Here is a 19924-nt window from a genome sequence, read left to right as displayed (position 1 = left end):
TCGACAGGAAGACGTTAAGACGTTTGAAGCAATTGACCAGCATCTTAGGGAGCATGGAACATTCCAGCCTATGAGTCGTGACTGGGGAAGACCTAGAACGACGAGGACACCTGCAATGGACGAGGCAATTCTTCGTGCAATAACCCTAATGTCAGCGTCAGAGAAGTTGCTGCTGTACAAGGTAATGTTGACCACGTCACTGTATGGAGGGTGCTACGGGAGAACCAGTTGTTTCCGTACCATGTACAGCGTGTGCAGGCACTATCAGCAGCTGATTGGCCTCCACGGGTACACTTCTGCGAATGGTTCATCCAACAATGTGCCAATCCTCATTTCAGTGCATATGTTCTCTTTACGGATGAGGCTGCATTCCAACTTGATCAAATTGTAAATTTTCAGAATCAGCACATGTGGGGTGACGTGAATCTGCACGCAGTTGTGCAATCACATCATCAACACAGGTTTTCTGTGAATGTTTGGGCAGGCATTGTTGGTGATGTCTTGATTGGGCCCCATGTTCTTCCACCTACGCTCAATGGAGCACGTTATCATGATTTCATACGGGATACTCTACCTGTGCTGCTAGAACATGTGCCTTTACAAGTACGACAACATGTGGTTCATGCACGATGGAGCTCCTGCACATTTCAGACTAAGTGTTCGTACGCTTCTCAAGAACAGATTCGGTGACCGATGGATTGGTAGAGGTGTACCAATTCCATGGCCTCCACGCTCTCCTGACCTCAACCCTCTTGACTTTCTTTTATGGGGGCATTTGAAAGCTCTCGTCTACGCAACCCTGGTACCAAATGTAGAGACTCTTCGTACTCGTATTGTGGACGTCTGTGATACAATATGCCATGCTCCAGGGTTGCATCTGCGCATCAGGGATTCCATGCAATGGAGGGTGGATGCATGTATCCTCACCAACGGAGGACATTTTGAACATTGCCTGTAACAAAGTGTTTGAAGTTACGCTGGTACATTGTGTTGCTGTGTGTTTCCGTTCCATGATTAAAGTGATTTGAAGAGAAGTAATAAAATGAGCTCTAACATGGAAAGTAAGCATTTCTGAACACATGTCCACATAACATATTTTCTTTATTTGTGTATGAGGTATGTTTCCTGAAAGTTTGGCCGTACATTTTTGTAACACCCTGTATTACACTACATTAATTAGAGTAGTAGCTATTATTTTAACTTCATTTTTTGATAGAGCACACATTTAAAGATTTTTTTTTCTAAATTTCATTGTATTTAATTTGTAAATCAGGTAGAAATAAATATTTTATCGAGGTATTTTAAGACAATAATTTTTAAAGCTACAGAAGCTAAATTTTGTAATTTGGAATGACACTATTAACTATGCCATACAGTGTCCTAAAATAAACAATACCAATTGCAGGTTTGAGATTGATGTTTAAAAAGTTCCATTTTTTAATCACTTACACCAACACTGTAAGCTATGTCAGCAAGATATATAATCATTCAGTGCAAAGATTAAAATTGAAGAACTCGCAGCAAAAAAGTACACCTACTGTTAGATCTTTCCATAATGTACCTGATTTAAAGTATAAGGAGTACAGACACTGTTACCATTCATTACAGGGCATGAACATTCACTATCTCATCTGTTTCTTAAATTCAGTTTCTTTTTCAATTAATCATGGTGTACCCAAATCCAGACAGCTTTTTGTTTATTAGTAGTAACTAATATAATACCAGTCACCATTGCATGCATGTTAGTGATACTTGAAACAATAGTTAAAAAATCTTTCAGTACTAAAATTAATAGTTATTCACAGGGCAAGAAAAGGACACACAATTTCAGACAGTGAATGTTTGAATGAACCCTTTGACTGTCACTTGCCTCTTAGGTTACATCAGATCAAGCAATTCTGGATAAATAGCAGTGAAGATGGATAAGTAACTTATGTACATGAAAATGCAATTTTAGAAATAGTGTTAAGTTTTATTAGACAATCTAGGGAAAGTAAAGCAAAATATATTGTAGCAATAGAATACAGGCATGTCTTCAAGAATAAATATTGAAACATTAATATACAGAAAGAAACCCTTATACTATTTTAATTATTATGGATGATAACACAGAAATATACCAGGGTTCCTTCTTGTGTTAATAACAAACTAACCACAAGAAAACTTAAGTACATTATGGTTTTCTACATAAACAATTATGGTAGCTATAAAGCCAAAACAGTGTTAAATATTACACATGCAATATAGAAAAAAAGTTGTGTTAATATCATTAACCAGTTCACACAGTTAAATAATCACTTTCTTTCACTGTATTGTTATTCAAATAGTACATCATCATCTAAAAGCTACCACATTACAGAGGTTGCCATTTTCAATGTTTGAGACCACAGTTCACATGAACATTATTCATACAATGGGGAACTCCTGTCTGTTCTGTCAACTGACTTACATAAGCACTGATCCAAAAGAAAGATTGTGCATTATCTTGTCTTTGTTTGAACTGAATTTTGGTAATTTCAGTGGGCTATGACTATTTCCTAGATCTGTGAAACTTTGTCAGTCATGAAGATGATTATTACCATTTAAGATGTAATTTAATTAAAACTTAACCACCTTCAGTTATATTAACACAGATATTAACTTTAGTTTTTGAATTAATCACTATTTTTATGTTCCTAATTATCAACTCCTCAGAAAAAATTCTGATTTCCTTAAGCCAATATTCACTTTAAATCTTTTCACAGCATGAGCACTTTGTGTAAAATCACTGTCCATTTGCTTCCCTTTCATTATTTGTTGTAGAAGAGTACATGTTAGTACCATTCCCTTCAGAGTCTTGATTCATAGTAGTACTCTGTCCTTTGGGCAAGAAACTTTTTCTGGAAAAAAAGAACAGTAAATCACAGTATCCATCCACCACTGAGACAGTAAATGTGAACCAGCAAAATAACCACCTTAGGGTTTTCGCAGCTTCAAATTGTGTTTCCTTTAAATAAACAGCTACCTCTCTTGTTTTGCCAGACCACCACTCATAGAAAATGAAACAAACCTGAAGTTAAATAGATACTGAATTGTTATGCAATCATATTCTGCAGATACAGTTGTCATATAAAGGTCTATAAGTCACTTTAAATGAAAAAACAAAACTGCAGAATATGAAAGCCAACATGCAGAAAACTCTTGCCAAAACACACAGTTCTGTTGTTATGAATGCCTTCAAAATTTACATTCAATAGACCTCATCCTGAAGGATGCTATCCTGCAGCTGAATGAAAGAATGATTCTGTTGGAACGTTGGATGACAAGAATACATAATACAGCCCTGGATTTGAGGGATTGGTAGAAAGAAATCGAGGGAGAACAGGCAACAGTTCATTTGCTACTCATTCCATCCTGGCAAAAGATGTGGTTAACTTGTTTCAGAAAGGCTTTGACTACTTTTCATCATTCTCTGAACTGAAGAATATTGTTTCTAAAATCTTTCCTACCTCTTCCAAACTGGTGCTCTGCTGCCCACTCATGCTATGAAATATCCTGGCTACCATTATGCCAAACCTACCACCAACTCCTTGCCACATGGATCGTATAAAGGAGAAAGTACCATGTGCAAGACGAGTCCTTATTCAACCACCCAGGACATTCTGTTCCAGTCGAATCACAGGGATAATACCCTATCCATCAGTACATTTTATTGATTTTGGCATTGATTATCGGCCTGTTGACTGCTCAGTGATTTACCTATAAGTATATGGTGACTGGTTACAGTGTCTCCATCCATTGTTTTTGTTCCAACCAGCACCTTTCAGATTCTATGTACAAGGTGACCCGAAAGTCTGTTAACATTTGAAAATTCAATACTTCATTAAATAATAGAGGTAGAGAGGTAAAAATTGGAACACGTGCATGACATGACATGGGGTTTTGCTGAACAAAGGAAAATGGGCATGAAATGACCAGCAGATGGCGCTCCATATGATACAAAAGCAATAGTTAGCATTAAGATTGATTTTTATGAAAGAATATGTTCTTAATGACAAATGCTGAACATATCAGCTATCACTCATCAATAGTCCTACAGTCGATGGGCAGTGTTGTGAACAGCACTGTACAGCATATTAGTAGGTATGGTGATGAGAAATTGCCTTTTTTGAATGTTGTCTTTCAGCATCCCTAATGAAGTTGGAGGATCACTGTAGACTTGTGACTTCAGGTAACAGCACAATCAATAATCAAGCGGACTGAGGTCAGGGGCCTGGGAAGCCAAATATGACAGAAGTGGCGACTCAGTGCACAATTCCCAACAATTGATGTGCAAGAGATATCTTTCACATGTATAGCAGTATGGGGTGGAGTGCATCCTACATGAAAGTAGTGGTGGTGGTTGTTGTTTATCAGCCAGGCTGGGGATGATGTGATACTGTACCATATCTCATTTTTGGTTTGAATAAAACCCCATCTTACTTCAGGCATTGAGTAAAGTTTTACTTCTCTACCTACTTTATTCCATGAATTTGTGGATTTTAAAATGTGAACAGACTTTAGGGTCACTCTGTACATTACAGTATTTGATTTCCATAGCCTGTAATGTGTCTCTGGTGGTCAGAAAGAGTCTAAAAAGCTTGTAAGGGTGTTGCAGGGGAAGTTGTGTTGGGAAATAATTGATTTGAAAAAAATTTGAGACTTTGCAGCATTTCCAAGTTATTTAGCATTGAAGTTAGCCAGGTCATTCTGCATGCAAATTCAAGTACTTGCATGTGCTAAAATCAAGTAATGTACAGACATCTGTGGGTCTGAGAGTTACCACCTCTTCAAATGAGTATTAGCAGTTTAAATGTGCCTATTTGGAAGCAATAAATTTAACCTAGGCGAGCAAAAATTATGTTTGTTAAGTTTGAGGAAATCAAATGAAGAAAATGTCTGGCAACACTGTCTTCGGCAGGCTGCTCGAATTTGTGCACATTATTGTCTGACTGGCTAACTTCAATGCTAAATAACTCAGAAATGGAGCACCATATTGAATATTTTTCTGAACAATTATTTCTCAGCATATCCTTTCCTGCAACACCTTTACAAACTTTTCTGGTTGTTTCTGACCATCCTGTACATCAAATCCCAGTGAAAACTAACATACTCCTCTACTTAGTAACTATACAAAAACTATTTAAACATTTTTGGAAGGTGATTATCAACAGCCAGCAAGTAATGTATAAAATGCACGTTTGACCATTGGCTGCTTTTATTTTAAACTATAATACCAACTGGTTTCAGTCATGGAGCATCTTCATGGATAACGGTTAATATGGTTTAAGCCATAACATTACATTTGTCATTACTGAAATAATGTGTAAGCATGTCATGAATATCAATATACGACACAAGACTTTTAGAAGCAAACATACTAATAACAAATGTACATAGAGCAGTACTGAAGAGAAGATCTGTTTGCTTCTGAAAGTCTTGTGTCGTGTATTGATATTCATGACATGCTTACACATTATTTAAGTAATTACATGTGTAATGTTGTGGCTTGAACTACACTCCTGGAAATGGAAAAAAGAACACATTGACACCGGTGTGTCAGACCCACCATAATCGCTCCGGACACTGCGAGAGGGCTGTACAAGTAACACACGCACCACACAGCGGACACACCAGGAACCGCGGTGTTGGCCGTTGAAGGGCGCTAGCTGCGCAGCATTTGTGCACCGCCGCCGTCAGTGTCAGCCAGTTTGCCATGGCATACTGAGCTCCATCACAGTCTTTAACACTGGTAGCATGCCGCGACAGCGTGGATGTGAACCATATGTGCAGTTGACGGACTTTGAGCAAGGGCATATAGTGAGCATGCGGGAGGCCGGGTGGACGTACCGCCGAATTGCTCGACACGTGGGGCATGAGGTCTCCACAGTACATCGATGTTGTCACAGTGGTCGGCGGAAGGTGCACATGCCCGTCGACCTGGGACCAGACCGCAGCGATGCACGGATGCACGCAAAGACCGTAGGATCCTACGCAGTGCTGTAGGGGACCGCACCGCCACTTCCCAGCAAATTAGGGACACTGTTGCTCCTGGGGTATCGGCGAGGACCATTCGCAACCGTCTCCATGAAGCTGGGCTACGGTCCCGCACACCGTTAGGCCGTCTTCCGCTCACGCCCCAACATCGTGCAGCCCGCCTCCAGTGGTGTCGCGACAGGCGTGAATGGAGGGACGAATGGAGACGTCTCGTCTTCAGCGATGAGAGTCGCTTGTGCCTTGGTGCCAATGATGGTCATATGCATGTTTGGCGCCGTGCAGGTGACCGCCACAATCAGGACTGCATACGACCGAGGCACACAGGGCCAACACCCGGCATCATGGTGTGGGGAGTGATCTCCTACACTGGCCGTACACCTCTGGTGATCGTCGAGGGGACACTGAATAGTGAACGGTACATCCAAACCGTCATCGAACCCATCGTTCTACCATTCCTAGACCGGCAAGGGAACTTGCTGTTCCAACAGGACAATGCACGTCCGCATGTATCCCGTGCCACCCAACGTGCTCTAGAAGGTGTAAGTCAACTACCCTGGCCAGCAAGATCTCCGAATCTGTCCCCCATTGAGCATGTTTGGGACTGGATGAAGCATCGTCTCACATGGTCTGCACGTCCAGCACGAACGCTGGTCCAACTGAGGCGCCAGGTGGAAATGGCATGGCAAGCCGTTCCACAGGACTACATCCAGCATCTCTACGATCGTCTCCATGGGAGAATAGCAGCCTGCATTGCTGCAAAAGGTGGATATACACTGTACTAGTGCCGACATTGTGCATGCTCTGTTGCCTGTGTCTATGTGCCTGTGGTTCTGTCAGTGTGATCGTGTGATGTATCTGACCCCAGGAGTGTGTCAACAAAGTTTCCCCTTCCTGGGACAATGAATTCACGGTGTTCTTATTTCAATTTCCAGGAGTGTATTTTAAACCTTATCCTTGAAGATGGTCCTTGACTGAAACGGGTCAAAATTTGGGTTTAAAATAAAAGCGGTTGATGGTCAAACATGCATTTTGTATAAAAACTATTTAAATTTGCGTAAAATCTGTAGTTAATAAAATAGTATATCATTATACCTAAAATTGCAAGAGTTCACCCCCTCACCTCATATCTCACACAGCAACCTTTCATTACACCACTAAAATATCATATGTATATACATTGCATGAATATAAGGATAAAATAAAAATAAAATGAAACAATACAACACTCAACATTCCCAATCCAACTACTTTCATTTCCAGTGATTATGTTTACATAAGCAGCAACAGGAACTGAGAGCAGCATTTCCTTTAGAAAAAAGGAGGCCATCATTAGCAACATCTGCCTTAAAGATTAACCTTCACTACGCACATCTCACTGTTTCAAAGTTCTATTTCACTACTTAATATATAAGAAGCAGTCTAATAAAAATGAGGTAGATACGAAAAGAAGTAAGTAAACCATTTATTATTTCAAAAGTACTGGTAAAGCATTTATTATTTCAAAAGTAATCACCTTAACTGCTAATACACTTTGAGACAAGATGGTCAGTGCCTAAATGGAAAAATGTTTGCAGTTGCCTACTGAACCTTGATTGTACCCAGGCGTGCACCTCTTTGTCTGAAGCAAACCAACACCTGCAAATGTCTATCTTTGGGGCTCTAAAAATATGAAACTCACATGGAAAGATATAGAGACTATATGGAGGATGTGTAAGGGTTTCCCAGTGAAACTTCTGCAACATACCTGAAACAACATGCTAACAAGATGCCTGCCCACAAGTTGCCAAGGTTATTTCAACTATATTGCAGAAGTTTCACTGAGAAGGCCGTACACATCCTCCACACAGTTCCGATCTCTCCCAAGGCAATTTCCATATTTTTGGAGTCCTGTTGAAAGACATACCTAGCCACGAATTTGCTTCAAACAATTAGAGGTGCACTCTTGGGTACAATCATGGTTCCATAGGCAACCTTAAACATTTTATCATGAAAGCAATGACTATCTTGTCCCACAGTGGGATAAATGTATTAACACTTAAGGCAATTACTTTTGGAATAATAAACAGTTTACTTACTTTTTTCTATTTGTCTCATTTTGATTTGACTGCCCCTTATAATATATATCATCTTTTGCATCACCAAAATGGTTTCAAAGAAAATAACCACTTTAAAGTAAATGGTAATCTCACTCATGTATGTGGTACCCCAAGCAGCCTTATACCATAATCTTTTTAAATGAGTGACTGGGAGGAAAGGAGGAGCCCCTTATTTCTTAAAACTGTCAGATAGGGAGCAACAACGAGAGATATAGTGACCTAAGGAGATAAAATAGCCATAACTGAATGATACTGAGCAAAGAAAAGGCTAAATTTTGGCAGAGCCCAGGAAACTTCATGTTCTAAAATACTTTTGCCATATGTAAGCCTATTTTCCAAATGATTGTTGACCATCGAAGTACATTATGTTCATTTTCAATAATTAAGCTTGTGAATGAGACATGATGAAAAACAGCATTATGTACAGTAACATTGAAAAAATAAAAATAACATAAACACTTTATTAGCCAGCATGAAATTGTAAGCTCAGAATATGGACATAGAGTATGCATAAAGACTTACTAGACTGTGAAGCATTAAGAGTGAAACATTTTTTTTTTTTTTTTTTTTTTTTTTTTTGCAAAAAAGTTTATTATTAAAAATGTAGCTAGCAAAGATCAAAACATATTTAAAATTCTTGTGGCTGTACATAAAGAGCAAAAAATATCAGCACAAGCAACAAAGCTGTGTCCAGCAGGAACAAATGCATTTCAGATATGAGTGTTGACATGAACAATTTCCTTATCTACATTTCAAAACTTAGACATGCATCTTTATTGCAAGCTGGTGGGTTTTATATGCAAATGCATGTGTTGCTTTATGCATATGCTGCTCATTCACTTTACATGGTTGGAAATTAATCCATGTTCTAGTATAGCTGGTTATTTTGCTGGTTATTGCCTGATAGAAAGCCACCCAAGATGCAAAAACAAAATTAATATTATCATGCAATGGTATGCAAGAGACTCATTAGTAATTATCAGTTAGTAGTAACAAAAGTAATACTCAACAGTTTGTGTCAGGGGAAATTCAAATGATCAGCTACTATTACATTAGTCTGCATGGTATCAGATGACTGAAAACTAATATGTGATCTACCTCAACTTTTTATGCTGATTACAAATCTGTTTTCAGTTTTTGGCTATCTTGTACAGTTTTTCTGCAATTTAACTTTAGTGATATACTGCTGTGTCAGTAGGTTATGCATATTGTTGGAGGGAACTTTCTCAATAAGGCCCTGTATATCCTTAGGTTGTTATATATCTGTTGATGCTAATTGTTATTGTGTGATGCTTATCTAACAGGCTCAGATTACCAGTGCTATAATGTGATTATTCTGTATATTTAAGACAATATTAATACAACATTTCACCTACTGTTGATAGTTACTACAATGTCAACAGGCAAGTGTGTAAAGAAGCTAAATATTTTCTGTTACATTTCTGGGAATTATGTAGAGGCTAAGCAGACTTTGTGTAAAGAGCTTACCATGTTTATTTTAAAATGAAACTTGATTACCAGGACAAGGGATGGGCACCAGAGACAGTTTGCCACTCTTGTGCAGAAATGTTAAGATTGTGGACAATGGGAAAGAAAACACGCATGTCATTGGTGATTCCAGTGGTGTGGGCAGAGCCTAAAAGTCACCTTAATGACTGTTACTTCTGCTTAGTTAATGTTCAAGGGTTCAGTTCAAAAAATAAGAGACAAATTGTATATCCAAGTATCGATTCAACCATTTGGCCAATTAGCACATGGAGACGATCTGATTGCTCCTCTTCCTCCAGCTGCTGCAGAGAACGTGGCAAAAGATGATGAAGAAAATCAAGCTGATGCAATTACTGAAGGCAATAGTGATATCCACCACCCTGAAATGACTTTACTCCATAACTGTTCTCTCAGAGTGAACTCAATGCTCTTGTACAAGATTTGAAGTTGCCTAAGGAATCTGCAGAACTATTTGGCTCCCAGTTAAAAAGTAAGAGTCTTCTCGAATAAGGAATACATAACTCATTGTACAGACATAGAGAGAAAGAGTTAGTTCATTTATTTTCACTGAACGAGTCCTTGATTTACAGCAATAATATATATGAATTAATGCTTCTCTACGGCATTGAACATGACTATACACAGTGGAGACTTTTCTAGACTAATCAATCAAGGGCTGAAAGCTGCGTTACTGCATAATGGAAACACATGTGGGTTCATTCTTGTGGCCCACTAAGTTTAAATGAAAGTGACATATGAGAACATGAAGGTACTCTTAATGAGTATTCCTTATTAGGAACACACTTGTCTTATCCACAGTGACTTCAAATTTATGGAATACTATTAGAAATACAAGCTGGTTTCACAAAAGTACCCTGCTGTCTAAGCGAATGGCACAATCAGTTAAGGCCAATACATGGGAGTTTGGACAGAGCGGAGAAATTTTGTGCCCATAACTAAAAATATCCTGCACGAACTGCTTGTAGAAGAAAGAAGTCTTTCTTCCACCTCTACAAATAAAATTGGACTTAATGAAGTAATTTGTAAAGGTTTCACCACAGGATGGACCCTGCTTCAAGTACCTTTCCAAGAAATTTCCCTTCACCACACGAAAAAAACAAAGCTAGAATTTTTTTAGTCTACAAATAAACAAATTGATGAGGGATGAAGATGCTGAGAAGACAATGAAGAAAAGAGAAAAATGTGCTTGATCTCCTTCAGATCAGTCACTGAGAACTTTCTGTGGAATAACAAAGATCTTACCTCAAAGGCCATTGTTGAAAAAAGGTGCAAAATTTCAAGAAGATGGTTATAACATGGGTGTGAAAGTCCACTTTCTAATCTCACATATCGACTGCTTTCTGGAAAATTTCAGGTTTTGGGGTGTTGTATTGAAGAGCAAAGTGAACGTTTTCAACAAGATATTAAGGAGATGGAGAGGACGTACCAGCGACACTGGACAGCAGCTATGATGGCCAACTATTGTTGGATGTTGAAGAGGGACAGTTATTATATACAAAGATGTGCATGGAAATCAAAGAAGAGAAAGTTTAAAAATTAATGGAACACTATTCACTTCTTGTTTTCATACAAGGCAGTCAAAAACAAATTAGAGGGAATTCTGAGAAGTATTTTTTAAATCTATTTTGTTTTATAAACTTATTTTGATTAAAAACTCACCTTGTGTGAAATGGTGTTAGAATGCATTTGCAGGGTCAGAAGTGAAAAATAGTCAAAATATTACTTCTTATTTTGTGTAAAAACCTGACATGATAGACAAAAACAGTAGTTATTTCTAGAATCAGCATAAAAATAGATTGAAGAACACACACTTTCAATAAATTATCTGACAAAAAGTTTTAAAATGCACTCATAGGTCCTATATTTCTCACCTTGTGTGAAATGGTGTTAGAATGCATTTGCAGGGTCAGAAGTGAAAAATAGTCAAAATATTACTTCTTATTTTGTGTAAAAACCTGACATGATAGACAAAAACAGTAGTTATTTCTAGAATCAGCATAAAAATAGATTGAAGAACACACACTTTCAATAAATTATCTGACAAAAAGTTTTAAAATGCACTCATAGGTCCTATATTTCTGCTATATGGAAACACAATGACAAGTTGAAGTGAACTGCTTATTAAAGCTCAAGCCATTCGTATGATGATTCTAAATTATAATTATACTGCATGCAGTCACATTTATGTTACAAATAGCAATAGAAAAAAATCATTAAGTCCCAAAATTAAGAACATTTAGCTCAGATGTTAATTGTGTTAGCTAAGCTGTCACAGTACTTAACATGAAACAGATTATTGCTAATTATATTGAAATATTGTCATCAAATATAAAGGACAATCTATTATGGCATAGCTATTGTTTAGGTGAAAGTTTATCCCTTTGAGTGAAAGCTTATCACTAATCACTTTACACAACAACATTGAGCATCTAGTGGATCCGAAAAAAGTCAAATGCAAGGTAAGCATCAGCCTTCAGTCCTTTTGTGATACAAGCAAAGGAGAAAACAAAAACGTGCTTGCAATGAGCTGTGACAGAGGCACAATGGAGAAAATACATATGGTGCAGACATGGAATATGACAGAGCAGATGTAACCTGATGAGGGCTTGGAGAAAAAGATACTGAAAAACTGTTTTAGTTGAGCTTTACTGATATTAAGACCTTTAAAGTGAAATCTGATTCTGAAATAAATTCTTGCACATTTTGTACAACTGTTAATCTGACTGCTTTCAATGCTTAGGCTTAAATATCAGCATAACGACTGAGCCTCAGAGTACAGAATCAATATGAAATGGTTGCTTTCCCTCTGTTTCTGCATAACTTGACTAGTTCCACAATCCAGGTCATTCTTCTTCATGATGGGATCTGAAGAACATGGGGAATGATTAAATAAACATGAAAGAACCTAAGTTTCAATTGTGGTTACTTTGCTTTATTTGTTTAGTTACTATCAAAATGGGTTACACTTGTGAAATTTAGAACTTTTTCAGTGTACAGACAGTTGTGTGAAATTTTAGGTGAACTGCCTGATATCAGTATCTTGTTACCATGATATTTCAAGGCAGAATCTTCTGGCCATTTCAGGTATATACTCTTGAAGTTGGCCAGATGACTTTATGTCAAAATATTGTAGCAGCAAATTACTGACGAACCTGTTCAATGGTGTGAATTGTCTACTGAGCACAGAATATCAACTGAGAGTATATAAAAGAGAGACAAAAGTATTAAGGACAAACAAAAATGAGATTAACAACAAACTTAGCATCTTAACTGAGGATCATAATAGACAAAAGTGGAGGAATTCTGCTACCACAGAAACAAAATAATTGATAAAAGATGAATGAAAGGGAATATGGAGTGCACTAGCTTAGGCAAGGAGAGAATTCATCACAAAAAGTAGTGTACTAGTAAGCATGTAACAAGGACCTGAGATTTGGGGGGAGGGGGTCCTATATTAGTTTTGCAGTGAAGAAACAAACATAACTTTTGTGATTTCATTGAAAATGGCCAAATGGCTTGAGAACACTTGCTACTGGTCAGTATTTGTTACATGTTTTGACTTTCTTCAAACTGATATTGAATTAATACATCTCTCTGTTTGGTGGACCAAGATGAAAATTAGGTTCACATAGGCTTTTTTCTAGAAGCAGTGGGGGTGAAGCTATCTTCCCCTGCCCTTCATTGGGTACATCCTTGAATATTTGTAGCAAACATAGGCCTTATGTTGAGAAATAAATGTATGAGGATGTTTGGAGAACAGCACTGTATGGAACAGAATCATGGACTAAGGGAAAACCAGAAAAAAAGAGAATCAAAGTTTTTGAAAAGTGATGTATAGAAATGAGGAGGTTCTCAGAGAATAACTTCCTCTGTGCTACAGGATGCTATAGAGGGCAAAAATTGTAAGGGATGACAGAGATTAGAATATGTAGAACAAAAACAAGGGCATTGCGAGTAGGTGCTGCTCGGAGCTGAAGAGATTGGCATAACAGAGGAAACTGTGACGAAGCACATCAAACCAATTGGGAAGACTGATGACCATGAGAATTAAATTAATATGGCAATGGTCCAGGAGTGGTAATATTTGAGAAACACAAAAGACAGTAAAGTTCCACTTGTGTTAGTCAGTAGAGTCTCTGTTCACTGACTTGATGAGTGGATCAAAAGATATGAGATGTGTATATGTTGGAATTACTGACTTAATTTCTACATGAAATGATAATTAAAAGTCTTTCTGATTTCTCTGTGATTGTGAAGATCTTACATTACTTAAAGATCACAAGACATGTCACCTAAACACTAACTGTGTAATCTCTGAAGACATGGATTACATTCTGACATTCTTCAAAGTCTTGATAGTATCTTTAATTGAACTGAAATCTAAAACCAGCAGTCTTAATCTCATGTTGCTTCTCAACTGTTAAATTATTTTTTAAAATTTTCATTTATCACACAGTCACAACAATCTTCCTGATCTTGAGTCTTTCCAATTTTGCTTACTCTTTTTCCCCATCATAACATTATTTTGTCTCCAAACTTCCACATAATGCAGCTACAATGGTTTTCATCTTTTAATGTGTTAGCATATGCCTTATTCTAATGCATGTAACTGGATTCTCAAACTGTCTCGATGCTCCGCCTCTACAGTCCTGTTTGCTGGTATCACTTCTTGCTATTTCTGCAATGTTGTGATCGTTCTTGCACTTCACCCTCTGCACAAAATGTTACAAATTGAATTAATAAATAGTAGGACATTTATATTATTTTCTAATACCATTGGGATTTTCAGTGAGAAACAGTGAACTCTAAAGAGTTATGATTATTTCCAGTGTGATTCATTCAATATTTATTCTTTCACTTTGTATGTGACTGATGATATATAATCTCTCAGTACGAAATGAACATTAGTATTTCTGGAAGTAGTTAAATAATGAATTTTAAATGTATATTTGCTAGATTATATATTCTGAATTATTACTTTGTGCTAAGTAGAATTATGATTTGAACTACTTACGACTCTCGAATGTCATTTCGCGATGAGGATATTCCACCTGGAACAGACATGTCAGAAAAAATGAATAAGGTACGAATTATTCTTACCATTAAACCTTTTCAGAAATTTTGCAAAAATAAACTTGGTAGCATACACAATATTAACAACAGCAATTTCCTTTTGTCATTAATGCTAAATTTTCTTATCCTGCCCTATTTTATTCAAGTTTTAAATATACTTATATGACATCAGTTTCCTTTGCTAACATACTTTGTTATGAGCTATCAGATTCCATACATTTCCATCTTATACATTATGATGGTGAGTACTCAAGTATGTAGAATAATCCAGTGGTAAATCCAGGATGGATATTAAGAAAAGGAAAGTTACCTCTCACCATATAGCAGAGATGGTGAGTTGCAGAAAGGCACAACTAAAAGATTGTCACAAATAAAGCTTTCAACCAGTAAGGCCTTACTTGCTGAAAGCTTTATATGTGACAGTCTTTTTGTTGTGCCTATCTGCGACTCAGCATCTCCACTATAAGGTGAGTAGTAACTTTCCATTCCATAATATTTTTAGAATAATCCAATATTTACAAAAACAGGAAGATTCATGTGTTTCCCAAGCTGTATCTGTTTCTGGGATAACACCTCATAATCACTAATGATAATATGCTTAATTTTCGGTGGAGGATACTGGCTGCACTCTGTGAGGAACACCATTGCATCATGTTCCTGTTGAGTAGGTACCTCAGCACAGTTACCTTTTACTTACTATTGCCTTATTTAGTAAACTAGTTATCAGGGGCATTTAAGTATTTATTGCTGACTGCATTGTTCAAGGACATTCTATCTGCAGATGTAACTTGACACAAATATGATGTCTGGAAATGCTCCCACCTCTTTACCAGCAGTTCTCTCTCTCTCTCTCTCTCTCTCTCTCTCTCTCTCTCTCTCTCTCTTCTATTGGGGAAATCCAGCCACTGACTAGCAAACTGCTATATGGACAGGAACAAGTTGTAAGAATCACTAGCAGAGGCCACCCTATTACCACACGCAGAAATCTTTTTAAGGAACTAAAAATCCACATATATATTGTGCAATACACATTGGTAAGCCAAAACATTATGACCAGTGCCTACATGAATTTGAATGTCATCTGTTGGTGTCAAGGGCATGTGACACAGTATGGAAAGATGTAAGCAGAGCACAGGTGAATGAGAAATCATTCTAGTGATGATACAGCCAGCAAATGAGGAACTCCACTGATGTCAGCAACTTTGACAAAGTATAGGTTATTAGGTGTGGTGCCTGGGAGTGGTAAGTTAGTCAGTTGTTTGCAAAGTGCTATTGTGAGAAACTGCAGGAAATGTTTGAGGGACAGTGAAACCACAAGTACACAACAAGGCAGCAGTCATCTGAGCCTCATCACAGAACATATAAGTTGGAGATTTGTCTGTTCTAAAGCAGGCTATGTGGCAATCTATGGCAAAATATGACTGGTGTAGGCTCAAGTGTTTTGAAGCACACAATTAAGTAGACATTGTTGGAACATGGGGCTCTGCTGCAGAGGTCATCTATATTTTCCCATGCTGACCTAATAGCATTGTCAGTTACAATTACATTTGGTACAGGATCATCAACACTGAACTGTTGAACAATGGAAATGTATCATTTGATTGGATAAATCAAGTTTCATGTTATACCAGATAGGTTGAAGGTCACACCCTAATACACCGTCAGTCAGGTGAATGGCTGCTTGGACCATACTTTAAATGTGTCACCTGGTCGATTGAGTCATGATTTTTGTTGCATCTGGTCGATGGTTATATCTTGATATGCAGTATGGTTGTGTCTCAATATTTAGTCATTCAGATGTGCTCAAGACATGCACTGTGCCAGGAATTCTGAGGGACATCCACCTGAGCACCTGTCATAATAAGCTGCAGGCTATGTGAATATGTCTCTGGACCACCTGAATTTCTTCATTCTTGATGTCTTTCTCTGATGATGATAGCAGACAGATAACTGTTCATGTCCAATGGCCATGATCTGTAGAGGGGTTCAAGGAGTTTGATACTGAACTCACATTGATGTCTTGAGCACAAAATTACCTTGACCTGAGCACGATGGAACACTTTTGGAATGCTACTGGGCACCAGCTCTTCTGCTACAAACCATAAGCCTGCAATTTATAGGAACTGTGTGACCTGTGCCTAGACATCTGGCTATACCTCAAGAAATATTCCAAGAACTTGTCAAATCCAGGACAAACACAATTGCTGCTGCATTGCATTCCAAAGATGGACCAAAATGCTATCAAGTAGGTGGTCATAGGGTTTTGGCTCATCAATGTATATGATCAGCAAGAATAAGAAAAAAAGGTCCGTGGTAGTTCATACTTAATCAATCATTTATTGGGAAACTGTTTGTCACTTCCAACAACATCTTATTTTATATAATTGTGACTTAATATTACCATCAGCTTGCTCTCTTCTAGGTATGATTTTATTAACAGTTATGGATGCCTCTAACATCATTTTTAATTTTCTAATAACTTCCAGGAATTCAGCCAGGTAGCACTTTCAGCGACTGCCGATATTTCGACGGGAGAACAGCCCGCCATTTTCAAGACAAACGCAAACTGCAACAGACAGGTGATGTACATGCACATTTAAAACTTCTGTTCTTGGACTGATGCAGGAAAGATAACACACACACTAAACACTAGAGCCACCAAAGATGACCAAAGTCAAAGATATCGATAGACTATGAACTTGCAGGTGAGGTAGCATTGACTCTGCCCCTCTGTTTTTTGACAAAGGAGAGAGCCGGATTCCAAACAGAGTCTAAACAAAAACCTCCATCCCTGTTAATGAGGTTGCTTACTAATTTAATCTCAACTGTACCCTTAATAACACTATCCCAATAGTTGGACATGCATGCCAATATCTTGGTATTATTATATAACATGGGGTGACCAGTATCCAACCAATGTTTGGCAATAGCAGATCTACTCGCCTGCTGTAATCGTGTGTGCCATTTATGCTCAGTACATCGGTCCTCCACGGTCCTGATAGTTTGACCAATATATGCCATGCCGCAGCTCCAAGGAATGCGACACACACTCACCTTACACAGACCAATATCATCCTTAACAGAACTGAAAAGCATTCTAATTTTAGATGGAGGTTGGAAAAAACATTTCACATCAAATTTCTGTAAAATACAACTGATCTTGTTGGAAGTGCTTCCTATGTAAGGCAAAAAGGCAGTAGACTTAGGTGTCAACTCAGAATTATCATCAATCACCCGATGTACAGTAGGTCGGTAGTGCAATACAAGTTCAGTCTGTCTATCACTATAACCATTTTGACGAAATGTAACTTCAAGATGGGACAGCTCAGCTGGCAAAGTCTCAGCATCGGAAATGACATGTGCCATGTGTACCAAGGTATGAAGTACCCCTTCACGCTGAGCCAGATGGTGACAAATATTAGCCTGTTAGTACAAGTTGGTGTGAGTGTGTTTCCTGTAGACTGCATGTTCCAATGATCCATCATCCTTCCTCCTAACCAACATGTCAAAAAAGGGAAGACAACCACACTCTTCCACCTCCATCATAAAACGAATGTCCGGGTGGATCAAGTCAGATGTTCTAGAAAGGCATTCAAATTCTTCCTACCGTGAGGCCAAACAACTAAGGTATCATCAAAATATCTAAAGAAATAGGAGGGTTTCAGAGGCACCAACTCCAATGCACGTTTCTCGAAGTCTTCCACAAAAAAATTTGTGGTGATCACAGGAGACATCCCACTACCCATCGCAACTCCATCTGTCTGCTCATTATAGTGGTCATTGAATAAAACATAAGTGGATGTCAACACATGCCGAAAGAGATTAGTTAATTCAGCTCCACACCTAGCCTCAATTAACGAATCAGAAAGAGGAACACGAGAGAGACCACACCAAAACACACTAACATATCAGAGTCATTCATTCGCAGTCCTTCCAAACGACGTAAAAAATCAGCTGAGTTCCTGATATGATGTTCACATCGACCTACTTGTGGACACAACAGAGAAGCAAGATGCTTGGCTACACAATATGTCAGAGCATCGATGTTACTCACTACAAGACGGAAAGGAGCCCCTTCCTTGTGAACCTTTGGAAGGCCATATAACCTAGGGTGAACAGCACTGTATGTGTTAAGACTCTTGATAGCGTCCTGCGACAAAGCACTTTTCTTCAGTAGGCTGTTGGTCTTTCTCTCAACTCTTTTTGTGGGGTCAGCATCGATTCTGCGATATGCTGAATCAGATGGTAAGTGTTGCATCTTTTGTACATAATCCTGTTTATTTAAAACAATGGTGGCATTGCCCTTGCCTGCAGGTAAAATAACAATATCAGGATCAACTCTGAGAGAGCGTAAAGCAGCCCTCTCTTCTGCTGTTACATTACTCTTGGACGAGCCCTAGTCAACACACAGAATGCCTCCCTCGTAACCTCCTCTGCAGTGTCAGGAGGTAGTTTACTAATAAAATCAACTACTGGCAAACTCCTCAGTGTGGGTGCAAAATTTAAACCCTTCTCAAGCAACAGAGGCACCGTCCAACCAACCCCATTACTGCCCGGCATTTGGCAAAGTTTGAACGTTTTCATCGCGCAGTGTCTGATGATATATCTCGACGTTCTGTGATAAATCTCACAGGGAAATCTTTTGATGACGCAACCTTATCCGTGCTTGGGAAGGGTTTAAATTTTGCAGCCACTCAGAGAGTTTGCCAATAGTTGATTTTATTAGTTCAATTGAACAGGCAGTTTGCAAATTACTTCCTGACGCTACAGAGGAGGTTAGGAGAGAGGCATGCCACGTGTTGACTAGGACTCGTCTACCCAAGAGTAGTGTAACAGCAGAATAGAGGTCTGCTTTAGGCTCTCTCAGAGTTGATCCTGATATTGTTATTTTACCTGTGGACAAGGGCAATGCCCCCATGGTTTTAAATAAACAGGGTTATGTACAAAAGATGCAATGTTTACTATCTGATTCAGTGTATCGCACAATCGATGATGACCCCACAAAAATTGTTGAGAGAAAGACAAACAGCCTCCTGAAGAAAAGTGGTTTGTCACAGGACATTATCAAGAGTCTTCACACCTACAGTGCTGATCCCCCTAGGTTATATGGCCTTCCGAAGGTTCACAAGGAAGGGGTTCCTTTCCATCCTATAGTGAGTAATATCAGTACTCTGACATATCATGTAGCCGAGCATCTTGCGTCTCTGTTTCTCTATTGTGTGCAAAAGTAG

At 38.3% G+C, this 19924-nt stretch overlaps 1 protein-coding gene across 1 annotated transcript in view; it reads right to left on the bottom strand.

Moving 5' to 3' along the window:
- LOC126285248 (fasciclin-3) overlaps positions 1-19924 on the bottom strand; it is a 197865-nt gene that overhangs the window by 23908 nt on the left and 154033 nt on the right. Inside the window, exon 10 of the mRNA XM_049984544.1 lies at positions 14635-14671. Coding sequence (XP_049840501.1) covers positions 14635-14671 — 37 coding nt within the window. The remainder of the gene's footprint in view (positions 1-14634; positions 14672-19924) is intronic.

The sequence above is a fragment of the Schistocerca gregaria genome, chromosome 8 (genome assembly GCF_023897955.1).
Source record: "Schistocerca gregaria isolate iqSchGreg1 chromosome 8, iqSchGreg1.2, whole genome shotgun sequence".
Lineage (NCBI taxonomy): Eukaryota > Metazoa > Arthropoda > Insecta > Orthoptera > Acrididae > Schistocerca > Schistocerca gregaria.
The sequence above is the reverse complement of the archived record's forward strand: the minus strand, read 5'-3'. Positions and strand labels throughout refer to the sequence as shown.